Source organism: Dasypus novemcinctus, chromosome 7 (assembly GCF_030445035.2).
Source record: "Dasypus novemcinctus isolate mDasNov1 chromosome 7, mDasNov1.1.hap2, whole genome shotgun sequence".
In the NCBI taxonomy this organism is placed as follows: Eukaryota; Metazoa; Chordata; class Mammalia; order Cingulata; family Dasypodidae; genus Dasypus; species Dasypus novemcinctus.
In genome coordinates, this window is record NC_080679.1 from 114426919 (window position 1) to 114440692 (window position 13774).

The window sequence follows — 13774 nt, forward strand, 5'->3', positions numbered from 1 at the left end:
GGATGTGAGTTTCCCCTCTTACCTAGGAAACAATTTCATCATGGCCCCAGGCAGCACAGTTGACTACTCTCCCAGAGCATTCTGTAGGAAGTGCTCAATGAGCTGCCTTCTACATGGAGCACAAGCTCTAGAGCAGGCAGGGCTTCAGGCCACCAGCAGACAGATGGGACAAGACATACATACTCCCAGTAAGTGAATGAAGCTTATTCTGCTCCCTTTGAATCGGGACCAGGGTTCCACACTGAAAGCAAGGGCTGCTCTACCGTAAGCCAATGATGGGAGGTGGGAGGGGCCAGCTAGGGCTTTACATGGCGTTTTCAGTGATTTGGTACTCATTGTATTATGGCAGTCCTTTAGTGGTTTTCTGGAGCTTTTAGAAAGATGTTTCTACCAGTTCTTGCCTGTTACTCAAAAATTCTGTTTGTTTGGTTCCTTCTTATAGTTTGTATCTCTTTTTTGGGATTCTTGTTTTGCTCATATGTAATTTTCATGATATTCTTTAGTTCTTTGTGTTTTCCTTTAAGTCTTTGACTATATTGAAATTAATTTTTTTTTAAGTCTTTACCTGGTATGACCAAAGTCTGTTTGGTTTTTTTTTAAAGATTTATTTTTTATTTATTTATCTCCCGCCCCCCCAGTTGTCTGCTCTCTGTGTCCATTCGCTGCATGTTCTTCTGTGACTGCTTCTATCGTTATCAGCGACACCGGGAATCTGTGTTTCTTTTTGTTGTGTCATCTTGTTGTGTCAGCTCTCCGTGTGTGCGGCACCATTCTTGGGCAGGCTGAACTTTCTTTCGCGCTGGTGGCTCTTCTTATGGGGTGCATTCCTTGCACAAGGGGCTCCCCTATGCGGGGGACACCCCTGTGTGGCATGGCACTCCTTGCACGCATCAGCACTGCGCATGGGCCAGCTCCACACGGGTCAAGGAGACCCGGGATTTGAACCGCGGACCTCCCATGTGGTAGGCGGACATCCTATCCATTGGGTCAAGTCTGCTTCTCCAAAGTCTGGTATTTTTTGTTGATGGTTTCTAAAGTTTTATCTTGTTGCTTTGGGTGGGTCATCATTTCCTGTTTCTTTGTCTGGTAATCTTTTGTTGCACACTGTATATTTTAATATTTTACTATGTTAACTCAGGAATTTATTCCCTGAGCTGTCTTTTCCTTAAGTTTTTTGCAACTAGCATTATGGCAGAGATTTCTCTGGGTGGCAAGAGCTAACAAAAACAAACAAATGCAAAAAAGATCTGTCACAGTCTTTGCAAATTGGCCTGTATGGGCTAGTGCTGTCCTTCAATGTTCTGCCCTCCTACTAAGAAGATCTGCCAAAGAAGAAAGTACAAGATCCTCTCTGTCTCTTCTGCACATGCATCTAGCCCTGAGCAGGCACTTGTGATCCTTAAGATTTCCCCCACTTAACAGGATTTGGATGTCTCCTCTTCTCCCTATGGAATAGACTTTCCCTTCTCCCAGAGGCTCCATTGCATGTCTTTTCAAAACCAGTAATTTTTACCCCAAGTCACTTTGATTTGATTGTTTCTTACACTGCCTTAGCTGTCTGTAAGCTGCTTCTGTGTGCAAGGCAAGTTCTTGAGTGGTGAGCCAGAGATGAGTGTCCTGGTTTAGTCCTTCAAGCTACCACCTGATAGACAGATACCAACACAGGCCTAGTATGCACACAGGATTTACTCTCCTCTCTCTGGCACAGGGCCCACAGTGATAACACAGGCTAGTTTCAAGGAGGTGTTGAGCATATGCCAGAAGAGGTGCCATGAGCTTCTCTGTGCTGTCATCTTTGCTAACCAGACTACCCTAACTTTTGTTATTTGAACTGTTAGGGGAGTGGCCTCCATCACAGATCGATCTTGGCCAGATTCTGGCTCCTTCTGGCTAAAGATGACACCTTTTGGCTTCAGGAAGATTCTAAACTGGATAAAGAAAGAGTACAACAACCCTCCAATTTATGTCACAGAGAATGGAGTGTCCCAGCGGGGAGAAGTAGACCTCAAAGATACTGCACGGATTTACTACCTCCGTAGTTACATCAACGAGGCACTCAAAGGTATGACGACCCCTGCCTCAATATGCACCTTTTACTTTTGGCAATGTCTGCTGAAATCTGCAGTAGGGTAGTGTTCCATCCATGAGCCCCAATGCCACAGTAACAGGAGAAAGATGAGGCTTCCCCTCCTATTGGGTATTTTCCTATATGGGGCAGCACTCTGGGTTTCTTCCCTCCTAGATTTAGGTTCAACAAGCAAATCCAGTTGCCTGGTAGCAATTTCTTGCTGGAGTGATTTGTTCCACTTCCTTCTTTCTGATGTCTCTGAACAGCAGCACTATCCTGGGGATATCAGGGGTCCAGGAAGAGGAGGTGGGTGTTTCGCTGCAGGTCTTTTATTCTCCGAGCAAAAGTTTGAGACGTCAACTCAGCAGGACACTTGGGATGGGACTATGAGAGAAGGGAAGGGTAAATAATTCTGAAGAGAGAATGAGCGGGTCTATACGGAAAAGAATTGAAAACAGGTAATCAAACAAGTATGTGCACATGTATGACCATAGCAGCATAATTCACAATAGCCAAAAGGTGGTAACAACCCACGTGCCCATCCTCAGAGGAGTGGTGAACAAATTGTGATGTATACATACAATGGAACATTATTCAATCATTAAAAGCAGTGAAGTACTGATTTATGTTACAATGTGGATAAACTTTCAAAACATCATGATGAGTAAAAGAAGCCAGATATCCAATGTGGATAAAAAGCAAACTGGTAGTTGCAAGGATCTGGGAGAGGAGGAAGGGGAGAAACTGCTTAATGGGTATGGGTTTTACGGCCCTAGATAGTGGTGGTGGTTGTACAATAATATGAGTATAACAAATGCCATGGAGTTCAGTTGAAAATGGTTAATTTTGTTATGTGAAATTTGCCTCAATAAATTATTTTTTAAAAAAAGAATATGCAATATGCCAGCCAAAGAAAATGATTAGAAAATCCTATTTCAGTGAAAAACTTTTCCCGCTAAGGACCACATATTTTCTGTAGAGAGGAGTATTAATATTTTAAGGTACCAACCAAGACCCATATTCTGAGATACACAACAGAGAGGACAGTAGATGACCCGGTAGGATTAATTTAATCTGTGCAGTTCTTGACTCCCATTCAGGGCTGAGCCTTACTAGGAAGATACTGGAGGCTCTACACCACAGAGGACCATTCGATTGTTTGGATGCTAATAATTATCGCATCCAAAGGATGGGGCTGCTCTCTCAAATCTGGCAGGTCAAGACTGTGGGCAAATGTGGCTTCAGCAGGCCTAGTAGACATAGGTCTACCAGATGAGGAATGCTCATGCCTGGGCCTCTGTTTGGCAGCTGTGCAGGATAAGGTGGACCTTCGAGGATACACGGTTTGGAGTGTGATGGACAACTTTGAGTGGGCCACAGGCTTCTCAGAGAGGTTTGGTCTGCATTTTGTGAACTACACAGACCCTTCCTTGCCAAGGATCCCCAAAGAGTCAGCCAAGTTCTACGCCTCCATAGTACGGTGCAACGGCTTCCCCGACCCTGCTGTGGGGCCTCATCCGTGTCTCCAGCCAGAAGGTGAGAGGTTGTCTGGGTGAGGGGCTAGAGAAAGGGCCTTTCTCAGGATATTTTCTTCAGGTTGATTACCCTCCTCCTTGCCTCTCCTTCCCCTTCATTCATTCAACCAGTATTTATTTCCTTTGAATGTGCCAGACATTCTTTAATAGAATAAAGGATTTACCTAGAAACTAGAGCCCTGGAGAACTACCAAGTCTAGATTCTTCTTCCACTTCTACCACTAACATGCTGTGTGACCTTAGATAAGACATTAGGCAAATGCTTCTGGCAGTTGCAAGAACCAAATAAAATGCCTGAAAATATAACCTAGCACAATGTAGATGCCTATTATTTGTTTAACAACCAGAACACTATGAATTATTATACAAATGTAGGGGGATTATCCAATTTATATTCTAACTGCTCATATAGATACTTAAAATTGCTTAACTTTTATTCAGAAGGACATAATACATGGTAAAAGATGTATGCTGTCACCTTCAGCAGTGAACTGACTCTGGCTGTGCTGATTTGGGGAACATTTGTTGTTGTTGTTTTTATCTTTTTTTTTTTCCTTAGGGGAGTATTTGTAGACTCTGAATTCCAAACATCTTTTTAGGACTTAATATGGGTTAATACAGATTCAGGGCTAACAGTACTAGAGTATAACTCATCCTTTGTTGTCCTCTCCTAGGTGATGGACCCATCGTCAGCCCTGTGAGAGAGAAGCAAGTTCAGTTCCTGGGGCTAACCCTAGGGACAACAGAAGCACAAACAGCTCTGTACATACTTTTTGCTCTTGTGCTTCTTGGAGTCTGTGGCTTGGCATTTCTGTCATACAAATGCTGTAAGCACTCTCGGCAAGGGGAAAAGCAACCGATCCAGCAGGAATTGAGTAACGTTTCTTCATTCTGACCCGCAAGTTACTAGCTCCTCAAATTCTGTGAAGTAGGCCTAGTTTTGTTGTATATCTCTGCCATCCTGAAAACTCTTTAAAATCTTAAAATTCTGCCCATTCTCATCTTCTTCATAATGTCTTCCTGCAATGTTAGAGATTACCTTGATCTTAAAGAATTGCAAGTTCCTAATTAAAATGGAAATGTACACTTACCCCTGGTAGTGGGAATTTATTTGGGCATTAGAGGAACCAGCAGGTGGATCATTTTGTGGATATGTGTGTTTACTGAATGGTCTAGTGGTTCTGTGAGCCAATTCACTGGGAAGGTATAGGTTTCAGTTTTTAGAGGTAGATAAAATGAGTAAGCAATCCTTTTTATTAAAAAAACCCAGGTCTGGACTGCTATGTATGACATCTCCAACTCGATCTTCAAGCTTCTTACTAGTCTCATACCTTGTGTTTATCAGAAATCAAAACAGTACCAAATTCCACCATGATAATGCAAGATTTGCTGGCCTACTTCCCAGTGAAACTGGTGAAAAATTTTTTAAAAACCATTTAAAACCTCTAGAAATGGTACTAGAAAAGTAGGAAATGAAGATAGATCTTGGAGTTTGGGTCAACCAAGATGGCACTGTAAGACATACCAGAGTGCCAATTCCCCACAGAATATTTAAACAACTAGCACAAACTGGCATTTCCTCAGAATTCCAGAAAACGTTTAAAAGGTTACAGTAACCAAATGAATGTGAAGTCAGGAAAAATACAGCTTTAAAAATTGAAGATGGGAAACAGACTTTGGCCCAGTGGTTAGGGCGTCCGTCTACCATATGGGAGGTCCGCGGTTCAAACCCCGGGCCTCCTTGACCCGTGTGGAGCTGGCCATGCGCAGCGCTGATGCACGCAAGGAGTGCCCTGCCACGCAAGCGTGTCCCCCGCGTGGGGGAGCCCCACGCGCAAGGAGTGCGCCCGTGAGGAAAAGCCGCTCAGCGTGAAAGGAGAGAGCAGCCTGCCGAGGAATGGCGCTGCCCACACTTCCCGTGCCGCTGACGACAACAGAAGCGGACAAAGAAACAAGACGCAGCAAACAGACACCAAGAACAGACAACCAGGGGAGGGGGGGAAATTAAATAAATAAATAAATCTTTAAAAAAAAAAAAAAAATTGAAGATGACGTGCTTGGTGCCCTTGCTGGCCCCTTGCCCACTCCCTTCCCGGCAGTGTGGAAGCAGCCTGCGACCTCCTTGTAGGTCCGTGGCCCTGTTCCACAGGGAGTAGAATAACCCCTGTGAGCATACTGGGGTACCTGTATGTTGGTGCCAGTCTGGTGGGTGGAGGCCTGAAAGACTGAACTAGGAAACCTGACTCAGGCTTGCCCACCCAGAACTTGCAGACAGAAGCAGCTTGCAGACAACTGAAGCAGTGTAAGAACAATTAAGTCAAAGGGGTCGGGAGCATTAAGTCATACAACCGAGAACGCAGGAGGGGCAATGTCTATTTCACAGGGAATAGAGGGTGTTTACATTCCTAAAAATGTGGAAATTCCTAAGGCCATGAGCAAAAACCAGACTAGGCTAAGAAGTTCCACGCAGGATCAGATAAGAGAGAAAGAATCCTGCACTTCACATTTGCCTTAGGCTGATTTTTTTTTTTAAGATGTATTTATTTCTCACCAACCCCCCCCCCTTGTTGTTTTGCGTTCGCTGTCTGCTGTCTGTGTCTGTTCATTGTGTGCTCGTCTTCTTTTAAGGAGGCACCAGGAACCGAATCTGGGACCTCTCATGTGGGAGAGAGGCACCCAGTGACTTGAGCCACCTCCATCCCCACTTGTTGTATCTCTCATGTTTCCTCATTGTCTCTTCGTTGCATCATCTTGTCAAGCCAGCTTGCTGTGCCACCCATTGTGTCAGTTCGCTGTCTTGCTCGTCTTCTTTAGGAGGCAGCCAGGACTGAACCTGGGACCTCCCATGTGGTAGGCAGGAGCCACATGCACTTCCCTGGGCTGATCTTGATAGGAGGGTTACACCCTGAAGCCATTTGCAAAGACTATGAAAGGTGCTTTTTGCCTTGGTTTCTTCATTTATATGAGAATGGCAGTCAAGAAAATCTATCGTAGGGCTAGCTGGATACAAACTTAAGAAACAGAAAACTCGGGGACTAAATCCAAGTTAACACTTTAAAATATTAAAACATATGTTAGGCCAGTTCAAATTCTGGAAAAACACATGTGAGGAACTGCAAAGTCACATGGCAAAGGGCACAGGTCTCGGGAGGTATGAACTAGCAGGTGACTTGCCTTCAGTAACAGAATGTGGTCGAAGGGATGGTGTTCTAGTCCCAAGCCCAGGCCCTAGACGCTTTGTACAAATGTGCTCGCCATGTGAACAGAGCTGAGTTAGCACAGTTGTTCCGCCTGAGCACAGAGATGAAAGAGCCCAGCCATCTCAGCAAAGCTGCCTATTTAACCCACAGCTGATGCTGAAACAGGAAGAAGCCCAGAGAGAACAGAAAGAACAACTTCCCAGCCAAATGAGCCTAAATGGTCAATCTGAAGAATGTGAGCTAAAGAAATAGTTAAGCTTTAAAAAAAGATACAATGTACAACAAAATATTACAAAGAATCTGGAAATGATGGCCCCACCCAAAGAAATAAGATCTAAAAATTGAAGCAGACCAGACTTTAGACATAGCAGACAAAGACTTAAAAAAATGCTCCTCAGGAGCAGGTGTGGCTCAAGCAGTTGAGCACTTGCTTCCCACATGGGAGGTCCCAGGTTCAGTTCCCAGTGCCTCCTAAAGACAAAAAGGCAAACAGATGAGGTGGCCAGCTCAGGGTTGCTGGTGTAGCTCAGTGGTTGGTGCTGGTTTCCCATATTTGAGGTACAGGGTTCAGTCCCTGTTCCCAGTACCTCACATACACACACACAAAATATCCTCAATATGCATAATGAGATAAAAAGACACAGAGAAAGAACTAAAGGTACCAGGGGAAAAAAATGAATGAACAGTATGAGAATCTCAATGAAGAGATAGAAATTTTAAAAAGGAACCAATTCCTGGAGTTGAGAACTGCTATAAATGAATCTAAAAAATATCCTATACAGGATTTCAACAGCAGATTGGAGTTGGCAAAAGAGAGAATCAGAGTGCCAAGGCATTACAAGGGAAATGATTCATTCTGCGGAGCAGAAAGAAAAAAAAAATGGAGTGAATAGAGCCTGAGAGACCTGTGGGACACCATAGCTGTACCAATATAGGCATTACTGGAGTCTCAGGAGGAGAAGAAATAAGTGGGCAGAAGGAATGTTCAAAGAAACAATGGCAGGAAACTTCCCACCTTTAATGAAAGCTATGGATATGCATCTTCAAGAAGGCCAGCAAACCCCACAGAGGAAAACGAACGGGAGCATGCCCACCCCAGTATCAGACTGTCAGATGCTTAGGAGAAGAAGAGCATTCTGAAAGCTGCAAGAGAGAAGCAACTTGTTACGTACAAGGGAATCCCGATTAGATTAAGTGACCATTTTTCATTTGAATCCATGGAAGCAAAGGCAGGGGAATGAAATATTTAAAGAGCCGAAAGAAAAAAATGCCAACAAAGGATTTTATATCTGGTGTGACTGTCTTTCGAAAATGAGGGAGCAGTTAAGACACTCCCAAAGAAACAAAAGCTGAAGGACTTCATCACCACTACACCTACCCTTATAAGCCGTCAATGCTGGAGAGAGTTCTCCAAACAATGCTTAAAGGAGGTTAGTGAAAAAGAAAGTGAAAAGAAAGAATACTAGTTTACTGAAGCACCATAAAGAAATAAAAACCTCTGATTTATCTATGTATTCTACATTTTATTTTTTTAATGTAATTTCATGTTTTACTTCTTAGCAGTTCTACAATGCACATGCATAAAAAATAATGATGAATCTATGATTTTGGACAATGTTCTTTTAAAGATATATTTTGTAACAAAACAAAGGTGAGTGAGTGGAGGGGTGTAGGAACATAGGTATATGCTTCGGAAGTTGGTATCATATCAGACGTGACTCTTATACATATAGGATGTTAACTTTTATCCCCATGATAAAAATATATGAACAACATTGTGGCAGTTTCATATTGTTTGTGAATTCCAAAAATAGATATTGGATTATGTTTGTAAACTGGCCTGTCCTCCAGGCCTATTAGATTATATTGGATTCAGAGGTTTCACTTTTACTTAATTAAATACCAAGTAAGGCTTTCATTGGGCCCTGTCAGTGAGACATTGCATCCCTGCCCCCTTGGTGGGTGGGGACTCAGAGAAGCCACACTGCAGAGAAGGGAGTTTGGGGTTTTGATACTGGAGCCTGGGAAGTAAACACATAGAGAAGCAGATATGTGAGGAAGGAGAGAAGGCTCGATTGGACACAGCAGATGTCCCTGGAAGAAAGATGAGCTATTTGCCTGATAGTCTACAGCTGGCCTTGTGGAGCAAGCAGAGCATCTGAGCCTGGAGAGAATTGAGCCCTGAGAAGAAAAGAACCCAGGAAGCCTGAACCCTGGCAGACATCGGCAGCCTTCTTGCTCTAACACATGGCAATAGACTTCGGTGAGAAAAGTAACTTATGCTTTATGGTCTGGTAACTGTAAGCTTTTACCCCAAATAAATACTTTTTATAAAAGCCAACAGATTTCTGGTATTTTGCATCAGCATCCCTTTGACTGATTAAAACAAACATATACAGAAATAAATGAGAAGGGAATAAAAATGGTATAATACAAAAAAATCAAATAAATATGAAATTAGGCATTAATAGAAGAATTGAGGGGGGAAGAAAAGGTACAGAGATCAAATAGCAAACTGGCAGAAGAAAGTCCTGCATTATTAGTAGTGGCTTTAAATGTAAATGGATTAAACTCTCCAGTTAAAAGGCAGGAAATTGGAAGAATGGATAAAAGCATGGCCATGCTGTTTACAAGAGATTCGCCTTAAATTCAAAGACAAAAAAAGTAGGTAGAGAATGAAAAGATGGAAAAAATATACCATGCAAAATGGAAACAAAGATAATTCCCCATGTATTAACATATTCTTAACACCTTATAGAAGAATATTCCTATATTTATGTTATTAATAGCAATGCTAAAAGTAAAAAAAGAATTTGGGGCATAGTTTTATGAAATATGAATATGATTGAGCATTTTTCTCCTCTTCATTTTCTTATTAACAAGAAGACCTTAGTCATGTCATTTAACCAATTCATGTTCATCCTGTGTATCTTTCTGAACATTTGAGGAACAATTGAGTTAAAAGTGCCTGGACAGGGAAGTGACTTGGCCCAATGGTTAGGGCCTCCGCCTACCACATGGGAGGTCCGCGGTTCAAACCCTGGACCTCCTCGACCCGTGTGGAGCTGGCCCATGTGCAGTGCTGATGCGCACAAGGAGTGCCCTGCCACGCAAGGGTGTCCCCCGTGTAGGGGAGCCCCACGCACAAGGAGTGTGCCCCGTAAGGAGAGCCGCCTATCACGAAAGAAAGTGCAGCCTGCCCAGGAATGGCGCCACACACACGGAAACCTGACACAACAAGATGACACAACAAAAAGAAACACAGATTCCCAGTGCTGCCGATAAGGATAGAAGCAGTCACAGAAGAACATACAGCGAATGGACACAGAGAGCAGACAACTGGGGGTGGTGGTGGGGGGAGAGAAATAAATAAATAAATCTTTTTTTTAAGTGCCTGTACAGAATTTTTTTGGAGTAATGCTTCCATAACTTGATAAGCTGCCTTTTGGCTGTTATTTTATTTTTTGAATTTGAAATAAAGTTTGGAGAAAAAAAACAAAAGAGGGAAGCAGCTGTGGCTCAATCAGATGAGCTCCTGTCTACCATTTGGGAGGCCCTCGGTTTACGTCCTGAGGCCTCCTTGTGAAGGCAGGCTCACCCACATGCTGCGGAGTGCCACCCAGCACGCAGGCACCTCAGAGAGCCGACTCAGCAAGGTGACACAACAAAAAAGAAGAGAGACAAGTGAGAAAACAGAAGAGCCCACAGCGAATGGACACAGAGCAGACAGCAAAAACAAGTCACAAGGTGGGGGGGAATAAATAAATAACAGACACAGAAGAATGTATAGCGCATGGACACAGACAGCAGACAGCACACAAAAAGCCACAAAGGGGGGGATCATTTAAAAAAGGAGAGCAGAGGTAGCTATTACTATCAGATAAAATAGACAAAGTCAAAAACTTATTGGGGGGCGGCAGACTTGGCCCAGTGGTTAGGGTGTCCGTCTACATGGGAGGTCCGCGGTTCAAACCCCGGGCCTCCTTGACCCGTGTGGAGCTGGCCATGTGCAGCGCTGATGCGCGCAAGGAGTGCCCTGCCACACAGTGGTGTCTCCGCGTAGGGGAGCCCCACGCACAAGGAGTGAACCCCGTAAGGAGAGCCACCCAGGGTGAAAGAAAATGCAGCCTGCCCAGGAATGGTGCCACACACACAGAGAGCTGACACAACAAGATGACGCAGCAAAAAGAAACACAGATTCCCGTGCCACTGACCACAACAGAAGCGGACAAAGAAGATGATGCAGCAAATAGACACAGAGAACAGACAACCGGGTTGGGGAGGAGGGCGGAGAGAAATAAATAAATAAATCTTAAAAAAAAAAAAACTTATTGGGGGGCAGTGGATGTGGCTCAAGCAGTTGAGTGCCTGCTTCCCAAATGGGAGGTCCTGGGTTCAATTTCTGGTGCCTTCTCAAAACAAAACAAAAAAACAAGGAAACAAACAAAAACCAACTTGGGAGAGCCAATGTGGCTCAGTGATTGAGTGCCAGTCTCCCACATCCCAGGTCCAAGTTTCAATCCCTAGTCCTGGTACTTCAACAAAACAAAACTTATGAGGGACAAAGACGGTCACTATGTATGGGTAAAGGGGTCAATCCAAGAAGAACAAATAATGATGATAAATACATATATGCACCTAATGGCAGAGCCCCTGCAAATGACATATTTGAAGGAGAACTAGACAGTTCTAAATTATTACTAGAAGACTCCAATACACCACTTTCAACAGTGGAAAGAACATCGAGAGGGAATATCAATAAGGAAATAAAAAACTCAAACAATATTATAAACCAACAGATATACAACACTTCAGCCAAGAGCAGCATAAAACACATTCTTCTGTAGTGCACATGGATCATTCTCCAGCATAGACCATATATAACATCACAAAACAATTCTCAAAAAATACTGAAATAAAATAATGTATTTTTGCGACAATTGAATTAAACTATAAATACCAGAGGGAAATCTGGAAAATTAAAAATTATGCAGGGAAGTGAATGTGCCATCAACCAGTTGGGCATCCACCTACCACATGGGAGGTCCTGAGTTCGGGTCCCAGTGCCTCGAAAAGAAGACAAGTGGACACCCGCACCTACCACAACAAGAGCTAGATGCCTGCAGACTGCACCCCGCTGCAATGAGCAGACCCCTAAATGGGCAGATGCCACAGACCATGGGGAGCAGGTGTGGCTCAGGCTGCTGGGCATTCACCTCCCATGTGGGAGGTCCCAGGTTTGGTTTCTGGTGCCTCCTGGAGAAGGCAAGCAAATGATAAGAAGATAGAGAACAATCCGCGTTGGGGGAGTGGGGGGTGGCAGGGGGGATAAATTTAAAAATAAAGTAAAAAATAAATGTTAAAAAAAATGCATGCAGAAATTAAACAATGCACTATTAAACAACCAATGGGTAAAATAAGAAATCACAAAGCACAAAAAGTAGGAAATATTTTGAGGTGATTGCAAATGAAAGCACAACATACCAAAACTTATGGAATGCAGCAAAGGCAGTGCTGAGAGGGAAATTTATAGTTCTAAATGCTTACATTAAAAAAGAAGAGGGGAAACGGACTTTGGCCCAGTGGTTAGGGCGTCCGCCTACCACATGGGAGGTCCGCGGTTCAAACCCCGGGCCTCCCTGACCCATGTGGAGCTGGCCATGAGCAGCGCTGATGCGCGCAAGGAGTGCCGTGCCACGCAAGGGTGTCCCCCGCGTAGGGGAGCCCCACGCTCAAGGAGTGCGCCCGCCCGTGAGGAGAGCCGCCCAGCGTGAAAAGAAAGTGAAGCCTGCTGAGGAATGGCGCCGCCCACACTTCCCGAGCCGCTGAGGACAACAGAAGCGGACAAAGAAACAAGATGCAGCAAATAGACACCAAGAACAGACAACCAGGGGAGGGGGGGAAATTAAATAAATAAATCTTTAAAAAAAAAAAAGAAGAAATATCTCAAGTCAACTGAAGATCTAGAAAAAGAAGAGCAAAGTAAACCCAAAGTGAACAGAAGGAAGGAAATAACAAAGATGAGAGTGGAGATAGAGAATTAGAGAGAAAGAGTTAATGAAAGAAAAAGTTGGTCCTTTGAAAAGATCAATAAAATTGATTAACCTGACAAAGGAAAAAAAGAGGACACAAATAAGTAAAATGAGAAATGAAATTGAGGACATGACTACCAACCCCACAGAACTAAAAGGACAAGAAGAGGATACTATGTACAACGGTACCCACAACAAGTTAGATAACCTATATGAAATGGATAAATCCCTAGAAACACAAGAACAACCTACATTGACTCAAGAAGAAATAGAAAATCTCAACAGGCCAATAATTAGTAAAGAGATTCAATCAGTAATTTAAGACCTCCTAACAAAGAAAAGCCCAGGACCAGATAGCTTCACAAGTGAATTGTACCAAATATTTTCAAGAAGAGTTAATACCAATCCTGCTCAGACTCTTCCAAAAAACTGAAGAGGATGAAACACCTCAAGCAAATACCATGCAAGGGGTTGAATTAAACAATGGGACTATATTAACTCACAGATTTGAGGCTAAGACAAAGTCCAAATCAAGGTGCCATCAGGGTGATGCTTTCTTCCTAAAGACTGGTGTTCTGGGGCCGGCTGCCGGCAATCCTTGGCCCTCGGCTCCTCTGTCACATGGCAATGCACACGGTGTCCTCTTCTGATCTCTACATTGTCTTCTGGGTTCCATTGAATTTCAGCCTTTTGCTTCCATGAGTTTTCTATCTGAATTTCATTTTGCTTACCTAAGACCAAGTAATAGGATTAAAACTCATCCTGATTGTGGTCCTACTTACAATAGATTTAAGAACATGTTTTTCTGTGGTACATACAGCTCCAAACCACTACAACTCCCTAACTCAATCCATGAGGACAACAACACTCTAATAACAAAGCCAGATAATAATACCAACAAAAGAAAATTACAGACCATTATCATTTATGAGTATAGAT

The 13774-nt window shown here is 43.4% G+C and overlaps 1 protein-coding gene across 1 annotated transcript in view; it reads left to right on the forward strand.

Moving 5' to 3' along the window:
• Positions 1-4693, forward strand: part of LCT (lactase) — a 54277-nt gene extending 49584 nt beyond the window's left edge. The window contains exons 15-17 of the mRNA XM_004480158.4: positions 1839-2062; positions 3377-3604; positions 4278-4693. Coding sequence (XP_004480215.2) covers positions 1839-2062; positions 3377-3604; positions 4278-4498 — 673 coding nt within the window. The 3' untranslated portion in view covers positions 4499-4693. The remainder of the gene's footprint in view (positions 1-1838; positions 2063-3376; positions 3605-4277) is intronic.
• The last annotated feature ends 9081 nt before the right edge of the window (positions 4694-13774 follow it).